Genomic DNA, 18651 nt, shown 5'->3' on the forward strand with positions numbered 1-18651 from the left:
TTGCATACAGGAGAGATGTGGAGAGAGTGTGACAACGCAGAGCGACATTTCTTTTACCGCACAATGGGCTAGGAGAGAGACAAAATTTGTTCGGAAAATTATATTTAAAAAGGTACAAATTAATAAAATGTTATAATTAAACAATCTTTTGTTTAAAAAATCCTTTCTACTCGTACAAAAACACTTTTCCTAAAGGGGAAATAATTATAGTTTTACTTAATTTATTTATCCACCTAACCATCCTTCGCACATTTCTTAAAGTTGAGACACACTCCGGAGAGACACACCGAATGCCCCATGCGTTGAAAACAATTCTCATGCCGTCTTCAGTTTTTCTCAGCAGCGTGAATCGTGCGGACGCAAACTATTTCGCTCCTTCCGAAACCGATTCGAGTGATGCATTTTGCCCAGCACTAATAGCTGTACCCGGTACTGCTCAAATTGTGTCTGTGTGGGTGTTTTTTTTTTAGTGAAAACCCTTTTAAACCTCCCATCCCTTGATTGGTGGTGAACAGGAAAATCGTTCGATACGTGAGGCGTGAAAAATCATTCCATCACAGCGTGAAAGTGGGCTCAAGTCCTCTCGCGTGTTTTTGTGTGCTCAGTGACATCATCATTATCGCCATCATCATCATCATCATCTGGGCGCGTTTGCATTTTTCGGTGTATAGTAAACTGTGCCGAATACACATCTAGTGAACGCAAGTGTTGTTAAAATTATCCTACAACGGTTTTGTGAAGTGTTTTATTCCATAGAATACATTTAATCATCAATTAACTTGTATTCGAAGACCAGACGTTGAGATATACGAATCATCTTGTAAGTAATCCGTCCCGTTCAGTCATCCGGAATGCACATTTCGTCATTAGATATTCCTTACGCACTGTGGATATTTTTAACAAACAAAGAGCGTACGAATAAAGTTGTCTATTTGTCATGGAGAATGGTTTCGCGTAGAAAATACCGTCTGCACGAAAGTCCAGACAGTACGTATTTTTTTCCTCTACTGGCTCCAACATAACCGGGCCACCATATTAGATTTTCCGCAGCACACTTGGATGCTGCATGGTGGGAAAAAGCTTCAAAGCACGAGAAAAACGAAACACACAGCAAAAGCCTACTACGTGCCGGATCTTCTCCCAGCTTTTTACCGGCCGTACACAGGACGTCTAGGGCCGTGTCTCCTTATGGTGTGTATCGATTTTTCTACCCAGCGTTAGGCGTACTGCGGAACACCCGTTATTGTGCGTGCTGGAAACTAATTTCACTTTGACAAATGAATAAAAATGTCACTCGATGTAGTGTGTGTAGTCGCTTTTTTTTTTTGCTTCTTATTTTTGCACATTTCACGCCACTTCGCATCTAATTACACGCACAAGCCATATCTATCGACCGTCCGACGACGGGTTCGTTTCGATGGATTTTTTCTCGAAACAATCACGCCTGGAAATGGCCATGTTGGGCCAGTTCCGCGCCAACGCATACTTGTACGCCATGTACACTGACGGCTTCTTCCGCGAACCTTCGGGCTTGCCAAATATGGTGATGCGGTTGCTCTTGAAACTGTCCGTCCCTTTGGCGTTCCATGCCGGAGGGGATTTGTTTAGTGATTTTTGTTTGTTCTCTCCAGTAACCCATTTAACGCCAGTATCAGATAAATCGGAACGAACGTGAAGGACGGGATGGATGGTCCCTGCTCTACGTAACGAACAAGGCGTTACGTTTGCAATGGTCTGTATCTGAGAGGTTGATGTCGGACATATTTACATACATTGCTTTCCTTCAATATAAAGCTCGTCCGTTGCTTGTTTACCTTGTCTGGAAGATCGCGACACGAGAATGGGATGTGTCGTGTGGGAGATCAACAATCTTTGAATAATCAACACAATGAAAAAAAAATGAAAAGCTGTAGAGATCAAATGATAAAAATGATCTTCAAACACAAGTTGCATTACTAGTTTTATAAAAAAAATACCCAAAAGCGTTATCAAATTTTCTTCTTCATTCATTTTTTCACATATAATTAAAAACAACTTTTTTACACAATAGTTCCTAAAATTCTAATACTACGATTAATTCTCATCAATAAAGACTTTTGTGATAATAATTATTCCGCATTTTTGTCTTAATTATGGCCTTGGAATTCCTGTTTTTAATGTTTATTAGCATCGTAGGCGTTTCTAGACAAGACCATCTTTGTGCACCCCTTAATTGTAGATTAATATCCATCTGGACGATCGATAAGTCTAGACCAAAACCACCCACCACACACGAACCGATTCAGATGCGTTGCTATTGATATCCGAATGAACTCCTTATTCGGCGAAATTCTCCTTCCGCTGAGCCCTTTAAAAGTCATAGAATTTAATGAACAAATCCTCACGCTCCACCACAAGATGATTCACGGCAAGTGATGTTTCACCACGTGGATGTACTGTGGTTGGCCTTGGCCTGTTTAGTGGACATGAAAGATGCGAATTTACTATCTCGACTTCTTCCGGTTTGCTTATCAGGACACTAACAAATCGTGACCCGATCGTGAGAGATTCGACTTCGAACCCGTTTGCTGATGTACCGGTTTGCAATGTGCCTCCTATTGTGTAAAAGGTACCCAGCCGTACCAACGGAAGAAGTGGGCACTGTGGGTACTACTGAAGGTTTGCTGCACCAATCGAACGATACAACAATGACGTAAGCGTAACCTTCGAGCTCAATCAGCGAACGTTTAACAATACCGGTTTATGCTTTCGATGGGGCAGGTTCCGCTAGTGAAGTATCGGCCCACTTATTTTTGGTGGTTGAAATTGGCCCAAAAATTCAATGACTGCATGAATCTGTTGATCATGATCGTATGATCGTATGATCGTATACTTTCATTTCTGTTTGGATTGCTTACTTGATTAATTATCTGCATTAGTTTATCTTTAAAATTAAAATTCTTTTATTTGTTTCAGATGAGTTGAGTACATTTTTATTTTTGGTTATTATTTGTTCTCCCTTTTCATTTCTTTATGCGATTTTACTGTTTTATTAACTTCTTTTACTTGAGTTAAACGATTCTTAAGTCTTCGTTACCCATAAACATACTTTCTATCATCAATGAATAAAAAAACAACGAATTTAAATACCTTTGCTGTTCTTTAAAACATTATGTGCATTCTGGTTTAATATAAATTTATGCTCCTTTTAAAAATAATCGAAAATTTACACGCGTCTCACTCAATCAAACAGTCGCGTTTGTGTTAGTGACGCAAACTTTGATCAGCTGCTGGGGAGAAGGGGGAAGTCTAAAAAATCAGCTGAAACCATCAGATGACACGAGCGAAGGGTTACAGTTACCTGCTCCAAAAGATCAGCCAGCGGATGCTGTGAACCAGACTAAATCACATGAAAGAGAGAAAGAGACAAATAAACAATTTAAGAAGAGTATTCGCTCTCTTCTTGCAATGCTGGAGCATAGAATGTAAGCGGTTATTTTGGAGACCACCACATTGCTCCACGTAGAAACACAGCCGATTGCATATACACAAAGAAAGGGCAAAGGGAGAGCGAACAAGAGAGAGAGAGCGAGAGCATTGTGCCATTAGAAAATGATTAGAAGAGAAAGGGCGAGCTCCATGAAAAAAGGGAGCTACGAGATTTTCTCTCTTTCGACTCTCCACAACCATTTAAAGATGTAGGGGAAACCAGGGCATCAAGCAACTACTTTTTTATTATTGCATATATTAACAAACTGCCACATCAACTTGTACATGTGCTTTTAAATTTCAGTTTCAAAATCATAAATACAATATATTTGCAGTACAAGTACATTGTGGCACGTACATAGATTCCCCTGTAAAAATTAAAGCAAAATACTTAAGAGAGTCTTTTTTGCCCTGCGATTCCCTAGCACGCAATGTACGATGGAGATGCCGCGCACTATTTTTTCGCTCAAACGTGTTGGAAGCTTCAAACGGAAAGGTTAGTAGTGTTTCGCGCAAGTTGTTCCGTATATTAGAAAGCGCCATAAGCAATAAACAGTGTCTCAGCGGTTGTGCTTGTTATTTAAAGTGCTTTTAGAATTCGATATTAGAAACGGTCCAATCTAGTTGGCTATGGTTTTTCATGTGATGCTGTGACAATGGAATAGAAACATAATTAGAGAGGACAAAAACTTGCAACTTGCGCTGCCAAACCACACAATTACCTTGTGCTTGGGGCTGTGTGTGAACGTGTGCTAATGCTGATTCGGTTGTGTTGGTGATGCGGTTGAGCGGGATCGCTTTCTTGTTGCCACAACAAGCAACAACGACAAGAAACCCCCCAAACCCGGGTCGGAAAAGTCGCCAAGACCGGTGCGTGGTGTGGTGGAAAATTGACGCATTTCTTCTTTTCTTGCACGCCCTACATAAGGTTCCCCCCGTCTTGGGAAAGCAAAAACGAAAAAACGAAGTTGGAATTTTTATGTGTTTGAATTTGTGCTCCCTTTGCTGTGACGGCGGCGGCGGCGGCTGTTTGTTGTCTCCAGCGCAATGTTCTTGTTGGGTCATGTGCCCGGTTGCGGGGACTGTTTGGTGGTGTTTAGCGTTGGAATGGGACGGTTGTTGTTATTTTGACCGGGGAGGGTTCTATGAGGTCTTCGGGTATCGAGTTTCGACAAACTCGAACTCTAGCTTCTTCCCCTCTATAGTGGCAAAGGAACCTTCGGTGTATGGCCCATCTCGTGACTCATGCACGAATAAGTCTTGGACTGTTGGTACAAACAAATGGACTTCTACGGGTACACCTTTGCTGTGAGTCATCGCCCTAGACTTACGGTTGGTCGTTTTGTGTCCCCCCCATTGGCACAAGAAACGTGTAACGAGCTGCGACACCAGTCATGCAATACGCTCGAATAACTATAAATCATTTAGTTTTGCTAAACTGATTGAGTTGTGGCAAGGAGTGTGTGTGCCGATGCCGACCAAATGTTGCCAATACTTCTTCCAAATGGTATATATTTCCTTCGTCTTTTAGCAAAGTTCCACGTCATCTACACAGATACACTGCCAGCATTGGGAAGGTGACAGACATAACAATTGTGGAAAGCCAAAACCCAAAACAAACAAAACCAACCAACATCGTTATCTGGTGAAATTCCATGCCTATCATTCCATCAACCGGTGTGGTGTATTTTTATCATGCTGTCCAATTCCGCTATGAAGGCACCATAGCAGCAAGAGCAAGGCCTAAACTCAAGAAGCAAAACAAAAATGGTTGATATGCGCTTTCTGGAACAATTCTTCCCCAAACTCACCCAGACTCACCAAAGGTTTCCCAGATTGGAGGGAAAAATCTCTTCCCGTGCTAGTACCGTTCGCTGTTGCGAGTTCGTGCCAGCAGACAATCAGCTACCGAGCAAACGAGAAAAGATACCTTCCCTACCGGTATTGAGTACGGTAAAGATTATAACAGACCCCGTTGGTTGTAATTAAGACTGTGAATGGGGTTTGGGTGGTAGTATTATACAAAGTGAGAAAACAACTTCAACTTGATGGATGATGGAGCTGCAGCTTCATTTCGATGATAGAAGCATGATAGGTTTACGGTGAATAATGTCTCACCACGGCAAAAAGGTCGTGGAAATTTTGTAACCGAGAGAAATTGTTTTCAATGATTGTCTTTAAAAAAAGGAAAATTCATTCAAAACTTTCACTTTTCGTTGGCTTTAATTAGATTACGATTACGAATTGCTAACTGGAGAGATTTTCTTATTAAAATAGTGTATTCACTATAGCTTCATCGAAAAAATAATAAAAAAATCATTTGATTTGGCAAACCAATCAGCATTTTATGCAAACATCTGTTATCGTATCTAATCGTATCGTCCAATATAAATTTATATATCAGTTGATATGATAAACATCACGCCGCGACAATCGCTCAGTAAATGTGGCTGTTCGTCATAAGTAAAGACACATGAACATACTTAAACTCCTTAACTCAATATTTAGTCTTGATTTGTGTCACAGAAGTCCTGAGGAAGTCTTCAATAAAAGTATGTTGTCCAAAATACTGTCTATTTTGTAATTTCAAATGAAAAGCCATGGCCGTTACGGCCTGGACATTCTTCAGAAGCAACAAAAAAAAATCCCTTGGAAAAATTCTTTGGTTCGCTATGATAGCTGCTTTATATCATTTCTTCAAGATATTCCCTCTTCATATTAACACTTCGACGAGTAAATGTATGCAGATTAAAAAGAAACCCAGCTTGAACATGTAAATCTGCTCTGACTATACGGTCAAGTGGAAGATTAGATAACATTCTCAAGTGTGATGGATGGAACCTACTTTTAATCGCAACCTTTCCGTAAAGCAATTTAAAGTATCTGAAGTGAGGTCTCTTCCGTTCAGTATCTTTTCTATTTCTGCAGTCTATCAAAACCACCACACAACAAGTGCATATTCACCACAATGATCGACGTTACGTTACCCGACACCGGTATGGTTCACGAAGTACGGCAACAAATGCTTTAATGCATTCTAATAAACCGTGATCCGCATCCACAAGTACACCCACCGGTAGCTCCGTTACATCCATCCAAGATGCTGTGCGACGGTGTGGAACGTGGTGGCCTTATAAGGAAGCCACCTCAAGTGCAGCAGTACAACACAAGACGACAGGTTTGTGGTTGATGCCGCAACCATGCCGAACGCTCCCAAGACGTTACGGATCGCTGAGCAAAGACAAGTAGTCTGAACTCTCGATTGATCAGCAGTTTGATCGTGAAGAAACGGAACGCCAATGAATGGATGCAATCAATTGGAAAGGTTGACTTTATGGGGCTAAGCGGAACCAGACAACTCCACACGATAGGCTTTTTTTTAGTGGAAAATGGATATCATTTTTCCGGCAATGCACTTCACTCACCCGATGCAGACATCAACCTCAATACTGTGTGCTGGATTAATTCTCCAGTTTTTCCAACATACAACAGTTACCCTTTAGCTTCCTTTAAGTTGAACTTGTTCTGCATCGAAATATGACCTCATTTTGTTCGCTTTTTTTTCAAACCTTACAACTGAATTGAAGGGATAGAAAAAAAAAACCTAAACTGGATGAGTTGTGAATGGGGTGCACTAGATTATAACACACAAAAACAGAAACACACTTCGAACGGCAATATTGCATTTAGAAGTTTTTTTTTGTTCAAAATTGGAATGGAATTGTTGTTCAGTAGGGCATCTAAATAAGGCTCTCAATAGTGGGAACAGTGTCCCTATCTTAACATTCTTTTGTGTTCGTTGTTTGCCTGTATTTGGAACCCTCGAGCGCACATATTTCGAACGTGATTTTATTTCCAACTAGCAGCAATACTAATTAACATATCCATCACCATCGATCCGTTCGTTCTGGTGAGTTGTGACGTCGAGTTTGGAGTGCTTTGCTTACGTGCCCAACATTGCCCTGCTGCGTACAGTTTAGCACTGTTTCACCTTATTCGCTCCAATAGGGAGTCTATCGATCGCGCTAGTGTTTTGAGGGTTTTTTTTGTAGGGAAATCAACCAAAAACCTGTATCCTGCTTTAGGGTGCTAAAAAGTGTGAGATCGATTAATGAAACAGTAAAATACCTTCACTTAGAATTGGGTAGAAGGCTGTCGAGTTTTTCTTTGGGTCAACTACCCGGTGCTTGAAACACTAAATCGCAGTAAAGAAAAATGATTCCTTCAACTTGACTCTGACTTGCCTTTTACTAGGGAGGGAGACATAATTCCTTCAACTTGATTATTTTTGGCTTGGTAGCAAATTATTTCTCGTCGATTTTCATTCGAAGAATAAACAATATTTATGTGGTTTCTTTTCTAATATTTTATCCAAAAATCCTTTTATATCTGTAATAAAGATCTAAAAAGCTATCTTTCTTTTTCTTTTACTTTTCCATCAACATCTAACGCTAAAGAAAGTTGAATTAATTTCCTTTCGCTTGCCCGGCTGTCCGTATCATGCCACATCAAACGAGTTCAAGTTCGCTAATGCCGTTCGTTACACGGTTTGCATCGTTACTCGTGTGGAAATCATTGCATCATTTACCGGCCAGGCAGATGACCGGACCCGCTCGGTCATGTGCAGTTCTGCCAGCGCCACACAAACTTTCCCTTTTTTTGTTATGCTGTTGAATTTCCACCAGCTGTGAGTAGATGCACGATGTCCACCACCACCTGTGCAATGAAAAATGCATCGAATTTTAAAGCAGAATTGAAGTGTTTTTCTTTTTCTTTCGTTTGAGTGTTCTTCAAATGAGTTTATCAATTGCAGAAATGATCAACTGAAGGTATAATCTATCATGTCATTAGCTAAAAGGTAAAAGAAGCTTATTGGAGAAAGGGTCAATACAATTATTGGGGAAAATTGTGCTTGTTTAGGATGTTACTTGCCATTGGTCGTTCCATTTCCTTTCGTACATTATTTGGAGATTAAATAACATTTCCACCACGATGATGCAAGGCAACATTCTGAAGAGTATTAAAAGGCTCGCAGCACACCCTTCGCTGGTTTATATCGCGGTATCACTTGAATCGATGCCTTAAATATTCATGAATGTCGCCATTTGGGCATATTGTGTTGGGAGGTGTGTGTATGTGTATGCTGGTGTAGAAAATTTCGGGTCAATGAACGGTACGATTGAGTTGGACTTCTTGCGTGTGGTGAATTTTCCTACTTCTCGTATGGCAAAACCATCGAACCGAAAGCAAAATATAGCAATTCGTCTCATATCACTGTCTCTCTCTCTGTCTCTTTTCGTTGGTTTGTTGCGTACCGGTCGTAAAGGTGTCCGGGAAAAATGAAAAAACCCACCACCCAGCTCAGTTACTACCCCAAAACGGGAGTCGTGGAGCCCTTTACTCGTGGAGAGAGGGCCAAGCGTTTCTGTAGGGAAAAGAGGAGAAACTCATTTTTCTAAGCTTTAATAACTTTTACGATTTTTCACCTTTTTTCCCATTTTCTTTCCTGTTTCCACCTGTACGGACCACACAGAAAGCTTTTCTCATTTCTCAACTTTTTTTTCCATTTCAGCTCCAATTTGTCGTGAAGACGGGAAAAGGATTCCATTTTGATACGAAATTTCCACGACCGGCTTGCGGCAAGCGGAAGTTAAAGCGCAGTTACAGCTAAAACCGGAGTGCAATCATTTGTGATATTATTATTTACTTATTTATTACTACCGAAACGTTTCCTGTGCAGTGTTTTGCCGTGCAAGTGTGTGATAAAACAAACTGTGGTAGAATATTGCTTTCCAATCCGTAAGGAAAGTGCTTTTTTTATAAAACGATCCATCGATTCAGTGTTGAGTGTAAAATTTATTCGCTCCAGTTTTTTTCGAGTAATATTTGCTCTGTAGACAAACGGTTTGCCGAAAAAGCCATTCCGCAAACATGGAGTTTCGCTTCAACATGCATCCCCTGTTCCGGTCGCGGATTGTTCGGATAAATAATTCGCTGTTACCAACCGGCTTCACCGCACAGTCCCGCCGTGTTGCACTGTAAGTATCTCTTTAGCGACCGAGTTTAATGATTAAAGCTTTCTTTGCGTTATTTATTTTTTTGGGAAATTATTTGTTAGGACAGCAATCTTTAGTCAGCCATAGAGCTTTCTTTTTTCCATGTCCAAATTGCAAATCAGTGGGAGTAAATTTGTAGTCCCCCTTTTTGGGTGTTTAATTTAAGTTTTTTATTCTTCCAGTTTGATCGCATGAATTATCTTCCGGCTGTCAATAGTTAGGGGCTATTGTTTCCCCTTTTTTTTCGTTGACATACATAACAAATGGACAAATTATAAGCCATTAGCAAAATGCTTTACTTTCCGTTCCCGGGGTTTTCCCAAAATGGGTTTGCGATTTATTGCTCTCGATTGTTACGATCGCCTTTTCTGCATGTGGTTGATGATTGTTGATCCTGTCACAGCAAAAAGCTAGAGTGATTAGCGAGCAAATTTATCTTTTTGTCGGTGTCGTGAAAGGGTTTTTTTTGTATGGGAATTTATATTTTGTTATTGTTTTGGATTTAGGTTTGAACATTCATTACTATTAATGCTTTAGTAAATGGTTAAATCATTACGATATTCATTGTTTGGGAATTTTTGGTAGTTTTTTTTAAAGTATTTTTATCATATTTATATCATCTTAAAAAAACATATTTTTTTTTAAATTTATTAATTATTTAAATTTAAATAAATATTAAATTTATATCAACCGTTGTCAATTTCATATGAAATCAATCTGGAATATCGTGACTGTTTTATTATGCCTAATATTCTTCATTGTTTGTTATATAGTTATTGGAGTTATTGTGAGTTTGATCTTCTTATTAAATATGTTCATATTTGCTCAACTGACGATAAATTTATAAAAAAGATGTGAAAATACTACATGAAAAATAACAACAACTGTACAACGAGAAAATAAAATAAACAATGCAAAATAATTACACAAGAAGTTGCCGAAATTAACATCAATAAAGCATTATAAATCATATAATTACAGTGATTTGACATTTCTTGCTATTGTGAACGCAATTTATTTACAGAAATATTACCTTCTGCTGTTCCACTTATTTCCATATTTATTGCCATAATTACTGCACATTCAGCATTATTTTCTCCATAAAAATAAAACAATCGCTTTTTCTTGACAAAAACGTTTCTGAGTGGCTCATGCCGCCACTTTTTACGGACCCATTGTACGCCACGTACAGTTTAAACACGTGTTTGTGACCATTTTTACTCTTCAACCTCCAAAATTAGCGGCACCATTAATCAAATCGCCCCATTCCCATCGTTTGGCGGGTACCATCGACGTCAACACCTTCGGGTTTCTGGTACGCAACAACTCGCCATGTGTTCGGAAGTGACCACCCCAGGTGCTTCTGCCCGTTTTGCTGATGAGCATTAACATGCGACGGCTGTTTCCGACACAAGCACATCCATCGCGTATTAGATCGCGATCAGTTTTTGTGTTGTTTCGATTGAAAATTTTGCCCTTACCAGCAATGTGGTGAATGATTTATGACCACCGGAAGCCAGCACTACGGGAAGGTGTTTGTTTTTTTTTTCAGACCTCAACCACCAACTCCTGCTGGGCGGCGCAAGGTGATCAAAATTCGATTATTACTTTCTTCCTGGGAGGAGTAGTTCTTATGATTATGAAATTGTAGCAAATGTTGTAGCACTTTTTTTCGCGATTGATTTATCGGCTAAATGTTTTAATGCTTTCCCTTTATTGCTTTCGTTTTGCAGTGATGCTACGGCACAGATATCGGAGATCATTAATGCCGTCGGTTCAATGTCGGCTCAGGCACAGGGCCTTTCCGTACCGGTCACAACCGCTCAGAAGCTGCGCAACTCGGACCATCACATCTACCTGATGTTTGAGTCAAACGACAAAACGTAAGCGTAACGTTTCGATTTGAATTCCATTCGCTTTCCTCATTACCGTTTTACTAAGTCCCTTTATCTTCCCGTTTTTTTTGCAGTGGTCTCGTCGTAGGCATACTGAAGGTCGGCCGCAAGTCACTGTACGTGTTCGATCCGTCCGGTGAGACGGTCAACGTGACGGCACCGTGTGTGCTGGACTTTTACGTGCACGAATCGCGCCAACGCGGCGGTCTCGGCCGTGAACTGTTCGAGCATATGTTACGCGAGGAAAACATACAGCCGGACGAGCTGGCCATCGATCGGCCGTCGGAGAAGTTGCTCGGTTTCCTGCAGAAGCATTACGGTAAGCGGCCGAACCGCGATAAAGAAAGGCCAACGCTTATCGAGCGTGGCGGCGTGTGACGTTCAATGTTTGTTCGTTTCGCTTCCGATTTATTGTAGCTTGTGATTGGTTCGGGTGAAAGAGTGAAGCCGACGAAGTAGCATTTAAATCACGCGACTTCGCTGCACTGCGCTACTGATGGCATACTGCGAAAAGAGCACCGCAAAGTGGAATAAATACTAGCTGCGGTAGTTGATTTAGTGGAAGAGGATATTCTTAGATTGAGCTAGGAAAATGATATTTTATTTGAAAAAGATAGAAGAGTATTCGTGCAGAGAGAAATTCTTAAATAAGTGTGATGGGTTAGAGAAGTTTAATTTCAAATTTGTAGTTTGATTCACTAAATCTTAACTAATAATATGCTGTATAAAATCCTTTGTTATCTCAGGAATATCAGGAAAAGAATCTAGCCTTAGTACGATAGAAACCATTTCAAAAAAATTTTCTTTCTTCGATGAGTAACACCTCTTTGTCTTTCACTCTCCCACAGGACTGTCGAAGAAGATTCCACAGATGAACAACTTTGTCGTGTATGAAGGTTTCTTTGCGAGCAAGTCCCACAACTCTTCCGATATCGATGGACGTCGCATGCACATTACCGCTAGGTAAGTTTTACTACGAAACATTTGAAAGCCGTAACGCTGAAAAAGAATCAATAAGCAGTTGAATTAATCTGGACGTGATTAAAAAGGGGTTTTTGGTAGCGGATTCCTAGCTGTATAACATCTAGCCAAATCAGCGTTATTAATCCTTCACTTCAATATCATCTCTCTTCTCTTCACACGCTACCTGTTTTACATCGCTAACTCTGTAACCAAACCCTTATTGTCCTTCCTACCAACACCTATCACAAATATCATAAATGCACTCATCTATAATCCAACGGGATATACACACGGCTGATGCAGTCCTAACACGAATCTGTTCGGGCCAACATTTACAACGACGGAGGAAAGGCGTCGATCCACCTCGCAGACACGAACCAACGTGGCACCGATGCCCATCATTGCCCAGCCCCCTGTCGGTCGGTATGCGGCCAAACGGCCAACGTGCAGCATGGCACAGGTAAATAATCCCGTGAACATCCGTACATACATAAATGTTTCTTGCCATAGTGTAGAAATATGGCTCCAAATTCAAATTGCGTCGTGTGGCAAAGATATGCATTTTAACCCTCATTGGCTTAGCTTGTGCTAATTATTTTCTACCACTGTTTTGTGAGTGACATTAATCGCTAACAGAAAAATGCAGGAAGTGAGATTTGATCAAAGAAAAAGGCTTTAAAAAATTTTACCTTACATTGCGTGCTGGAAATGAAGGGGAAGTTTCAGAATAAGTTTACTTTAGTTCCCTTTTCGTTTCTAAAAATGGATAAATTCTTTTACGCTCAACAAAGGGTAATTCTTCCCCTTCTCCCCTTCGCTTTTATGGCCATTGCTGTCGTTACTGTCATAGTTTTTGGGGTGAAATTGTTGCATGTTCGGGTTAACCGTTTGCAATCACGCTAAGCAGCACGGGAAGAAATCCAAGAATGTTTCCAGAACTATTTCTTTATAACGCCGCCGTAAAGGGGTGATAAAGAACAATTTAAATAAATAGTTTATGAATGCTTTTGAAAACATTTAGTATTACTTAGCAGGGTTTAATGGTTAATTTGACCTGTTTTGAATTCTTTTATAAGAAGGTAAATGTTTTTGATTAAAAAATTGATTAAGTCTGATTTGTATATTGAATGTGTCAATATGCTTTATGCATCCCTATGAGAGTTTTAGATTGGAGAACACCCCGCAGATTGGAAAAATTATATTTTGATTATTTATTGCATACTTTTAGGGGGAAAGGAACAAAAACATGTGGCTCAATATTCTAGTTAAAACGTTGTCGTTGGAGTAAATAATGGTGCTTGTTGATTGTATATTCCATAGTTCCTTGCTTTTCCTATGATGATTAGAATTTTATTATAAGTTCCAACGAAACGTGTTTGATATCTTTATTTTTGGATGGAGAATCAACACCCATAAATCATCCTTGTAATTGCAACCTTTATCGGAATGTGATCTAACCCCAGTCAGCAATAGCTGTCACACAATCGATTACTTGCTTGGCCATCCGGTGGGATGTCCGCCTCGTTTCGTTTCAATTAGACGCCCACAAAACCTTTGCCGTAAGGTTAGCTTGCATCCAATTACCTTCCCACAGCTTTTACCCAGAGCTTCATGCATAGTTTCCTTTGCAATAAATCGCCACTCCGTCCAGCGTTTCCCGGTGCAATCTAGCAAGAACTCGCTCAGCGCGAAGGACGTTTGCTTTAAAGTCCATTGGAAGAAAAACGGCCAACAGTGCAAACTTAGGTGTGAACCGTAAGCCGTAAGGCTGCAACATTGCGATAGGATCAAATCGGATGCATGCAAAGCAAGCAAACACACCTTACATGTTGGGTGGTTAAATTAAGGGAAGTAAAATAGCTGTAATTTGGAAAGCTCCTAACGAACTCGTACACCGTATACGGTACGGTTTCGAGCAACCAGATTGATTGCTCAGTTCTTCGAAAAAGTAAAATCCCGCTAAGGATGATCGGTTGTTGCACGCGAAACGAGACTGAATATGGAACACTTCTTTGATTTGTGATGTCCTTGGTACGGTGCATTCGCACGTAGTTTTTTCCCAGTTTGGAAAGAAATTTTCAATTTTAAAGCTCTGCTTTGCATCCATGTAACAATCGTTCGCTGGGGGAAAAGTATCACTCATCATGCAATCTCACCGTTGGTCATTTTATGATGGACATTTTAAGGCAGTTGACCTCCTTTTTGGGTTGTTTTAAAATTTGAATACGGATACGTGACCACTTTGCACGTGAAGCTATTGCACTTAATGATGCAGAAGAACCTACTTTTCTTTTCTGCCAATGCCTTTTGCACGCAATGGCCGCTTACGAAACATACGAAAAGCAGCAAAACTGCTGCATCGTGCTTTGTTTAGAAGACACCAATAAAAAAAACAGAACATGTCACACAAATGAGGAACAACCGTTTCACTTTCACAAGAAGCACATTTAATCAGGTCACGCGAATGGAATGATTTATCCTGCTGTGTTAGCTGTTCTCGTTTACAGTGTCAATTTCCATTGTCACACCGCTAACGCTGAATATCGTTATGAATTAATAAAGTAACAAGCGGATGCTTTTAACTACTTTATTAGCATGTTTTATGCTGCCTGCACTAGAGCTAAATGTGATTTGTGTTAGCTTAAAACTAGATAAATAGCGTTTAACTTAAATAAAACATGTTCCACTTAACGCCGTAACTTATGCAATACGCATCACAGTTCTACCTTTGAAGGACATGGAGGGTGAGCCATGAGACATCATGCGCCTCCATATTTTTCAATAATAACAAAATTACTCTACAGACAACATCTGTAATCCTTGATGAATTGTAATTAATTCCACTTTTTCAAACTTTTTATCTTTTAGATAATTCACAACAGCCCAACAGCAGTATCAACGGAACCGAACAGGTAAAACTCGTTCCAAGAATGGTTGAATCTTCCAACAGAGGGCAATCAAGACACAGCCTTCCATGCACCGAATCCGATTCATGTTTAAAGCATTAGAAAGGAGTCCAACCACCGCTTCTGTCATGTACGCTTTTGTCTTTCATCACCCAACCGTTGAGTGACACATTCCGTTTATTGTTTCTTCGTTCGAACTTCGTTTTTTTGTTTTCAATATAAATTTGTTTTGTTTTAAATTATTTTTCTTATACATGTTTATTTCGTTCCAGCAATTTTACCTAAAACCGGCACAATATTGATTGGCTTGTTTGTAAATTAGTGTCTCCCCCTGATAAGGGATATGTTCGTGTATTTAAAAATTCGTCTACCGCCTAGAAGACCCACTGCGATACCTGGTACTCTCTACTACTCTCTGTATGTGTTAAGCACCAACATAGCCTATTAATTCGTGCGATAATGCGCCGAGCAATCGATCGGGATATATTAGGCTTTGTTTAAATTAATTCACCCCTCAAAAAGAAGATAAGGAAACAAAAAAGAAAAGCGTCCGGATTAATCTTAAGATATGAGTTTCCTTGTTTGTATTATTAAGCCAAGTTCCTTGTTCTGAATCTGTTTGCCTTCTTCTTGCGATCATCCTGTGGAAAACTTATTAAATAACTTATTTAAAATCACTACGTTCTGTGCAATTATTCCGCATTCTCTGTTGATTCAGTTCCATTTTATAACCGACCGGTCGGTAAAGTTGTTTGTTTTTCGTGTACACCAATGTTACACTGCTTATAGTAAATTAATTCCGTTATTCTGGCAAATTAGCAAACAGTAAAATACAAATCAAATTCGATAAATAAAATCGCACGTTCGTTCGCTTGTTAATAAGCTCCAGTGTGTATTGTTTTGTGTTATTCTTATGTATATCTTTTTTCACCTGCATCGGGTTTAATTTCCTTCTTCCTTTAAGGTTATGTTCAATAAATTCAGCATTAAACGTATGTTTCGCATCGACTGCAGACCGCGACAGATCACCATCATTATTGTAATTTGTTGCCTAAAATTGGTTTGATACATTCCACACACAAACACACATCCATCACATCTTGACTTCCTCGTAGCAGTAGTGCAACACGCGTAGTGGTGTAGTAGTAGCAAGCGGTTTGGTGTAGCACGGTGAAAATGGTTCGCTTTTTCCTTTCTTTTTCCTGCTCCCGTTTGCTTTGGCCACCCGTTGGGATTTGGTACTGTTTGCAGCACCGCTACTAACACGAATGCAGCCGCTAATGGGCACGCTAATGGCAGCAACGGTCACGAGGATGACGATCATCAGCACCGGTACGAGACGGATTCGATCGATGGTGAGATGGAGGGTGGTGGTGGTGAGATAGACCAACGTTTGGCCGACGAGATGCAACGCATCGAACTGCATCACCCGGTCGGAACCGGCCACGGTACCGGTGGTGGTGAGGATGGTGATGATCCAACCGCACGCGCTACGCACGCACTGGAAGTAAAGTTTGCCGACGAGCAGCCGGAAATGCTACCGTACGAGGACATTCCCGAGCCCGGCCCTGACCCGGATCCGTACGATTTCCATCCGCACCATCTCGAGCTGCACGATGACACGGACGGTGGCGGTTCCCACCGTGAACATTCCTTATCGCCTCAATCTGTCAGCCAGCAGGCCACACCAGAACATCCGTCGGGCGGTGGTGATTACGGGATGATGGCCGGGATAGGCAGCGGTCGCAAACCAGCCCGCTACACCAAGCAGCACACAGGCCTGAAGAACATCTCGTTCGGTGTCGGGGCGGCCGTTATGCCGAGCGGCAAGATGGAGTTCGATCAGGAGGAAAATGAAGGCTTTGGCTCGGTAAAGATAAACCGACCGATCGGGAAATCGGGAACGCGTGGCAGTCTGCATGATGATAATGAGTCAGTTTACTCGAATGGTAGCCAGCAGGGTGGTGGCGGTGGTCACTTTGATTTAAAGTTTTACCACAACAAGCTGTGGTAAGAAGGGAACAGTGACAGGGGAAGCCGATCTTGCTGTGTGGTGCAGTTACCAAAGAAAAATTTCGTACGGTCGAACAGGTCGAGCAGAACAGGTTTGAATTTGCAGTAGAATTTAGGAGATCCTAAAAAAAAAAATGGAAAAGAAGTAGTTAGAATAGCTACTAACACGATGGAAAGCTTGTTACAACAAACCATACCATACGTTAATGGTGAATCTTTTCCCCGCTTCATAATAATGTTTCATTGTAGGGCTTCCCATCTTTACAGCGCGTTTTACCATTGTTGTGTTTGTTGTTTGTTGTGTTTTGTTTTTGGTCGGTTTGCGACTCCTATTGACAAAGTTTTGATTTTGCATACACTTCTCGTTAACCCCAGTATCGTTAGTTCGCGTGCGTATTTTGTGTGTGTTTTCGATTTTGTTTTCTCCATCTTTAGTGCTACTTCAAAACAAACTAGTTGCCCCTTTTGCTTTCGTTGCAGCAATGTGCAGCAGGATTTTCTGAAGGATTACATTATTCATTGATTCGACCGTAAACCCAGGGATGCTAAAAAGAAACCTGAAAGGCCGGAAATGTGTGGGAATTAAAATGAAAACAGAAGAGAATACAAACAAGGTTCGTACTTGCGAGTAAAACGTTACCTGCCGAGTGACCGATTTAGAGCGTACTAATCGGTACTAAAACATCATCATAATTTGCGGGATAGTTCATTCGTACAACAAATCTTAAACATACAAACAAAAATAAATCAGTCTTAGTGTAATATGCGTCTACAAACTTACATCAAAAAAATAGGGATGAGATGCATTAGCATACGTGTGAGTGGTAGATCTCATCCCAATTCTCCCTTCGCGTGGTTCGAATCATTCCGAACAAGACAAACCGCGATAGTTGTTAGACTGCTCAGATTCGTGTAGAAAATATAAACAAGCCAGCATAGATGAACCACTGTCGCATTCCACAGTCCCTGCCGCTTGATTCCCCCCTTATACATTTCTCTCTATTCTATAACTATGAATGGACGTTTTGAAAATATAAACAAAACCAAAAGGAAAGAAATGGTTAGAACAATTGTGTGTGTTTGAATGAGTTTTTAGTTAAAGTTTAAAAAAGTTTCGGCAGTCCGGTTCCAGACTGTAAGGCTTTATGTACGAGCGGATGTTGTTTTAGTATCCGAAAAGATTTTGTTTAGATCTGATCAGATCTCAACGAAGTAGACTCGTCATTCCTCGGTAGGTTGGTCACGTCACTAGAATGAAACCAAACAGCCAAGCCCATGAAGTCTTTTTAGGCTGTCTACCAGAAACATCAGGATAATGGTTTTGGTCGTTGATGTCTCATCGCCTAACAA

At 40.5% G+C, this 18651-nt stretch overlaps 1 protein-coding gene across 5 annotated transcripts; it reads left to right on the plus strand.

Moving 5' to 3' along the window:
• The first annotated feature begins 313 nt into the window (after positions 1 to 313).
• LOC125768011 (alpha-tubulin N-acetyltransferase) lies at positions 314 to 18371 on the plus strand. 5 transcript variants are annotated; one of them, XM_049435113.1, is made up of 8 exons: positions 314 to 820; positions 9041 to 9506; positions 11258 to 11407; positions 11494 to 11738; positions 12268 to 12382; positions 12686 to 12842; positions 15251 to 15294; positions 16540 to 18371. In XM_049435113.1, exons 2-8 carry the CDS (start codon positions 9400 to 9402, stop codon positions 17300 to 17302), a joined length of 1581 nt encoding a protein of 526 aa, XP_049291070.1. In that variant the 5' UTR covers positions 314 to 820; positions 9041 to 9399; the 3' UTR covers positions 17303 to 18371. The 5 variants fall into 5 exon arrangements, with proteins under 5 accessions (XP_049291070.1, XP_049291073.1, XP_049291072.1 ...); XM_049435116.1 differs by having other exon boundaries at positions 315 to 429; XM_049435115.1 differs by lacking the exon at positions 314 to 820 and adding an exon at positions 3794 to 3964.
• Positions 18372 to 18651: the final 280 nt, after the last annotated feature.

Source organism: Anopheles funestus, chromosome 3RL, assembly GCF_943734845.2.
Source record: "Anopheles funestus chromosome 3RL, idAnoFuneDA-416_04, whole genome shotgun sequence".
Lineage (NCBI taxonomy): Eukaryota > Metazoa > Arthropoda > Insecta > Diptera > Culicidae > Anopheles > Anopheles funestus.

What these genes read in the sequence shown, in the direction of transcription:
- LOC125768011 (XM_049435113.1), top strand. Translation starts at nt 9,400, where the DNA reads ATGGAGTTTCGCTTCAACATGCATCCCCTGTTCCGGTCGCGGATTGTT. An exon ending in CAGTCCCGCCGTGTTGCACT is followed by an intron (nt 9,507 to 11,257) that starts GTAAGTATCTCT and finishes TTCGTTTTGCAG; the next exon opens with TGATGCTACGGCACAGATAT. An exon ending in CAACGTGCAGCATGGCACAG is followed by an intron (nt 12,843 to 15,250) that starts GTAAATAATCCC and finishes TTTATCTTTTAG; the next exon opens with ATAATTCACAACAGCCCAAC.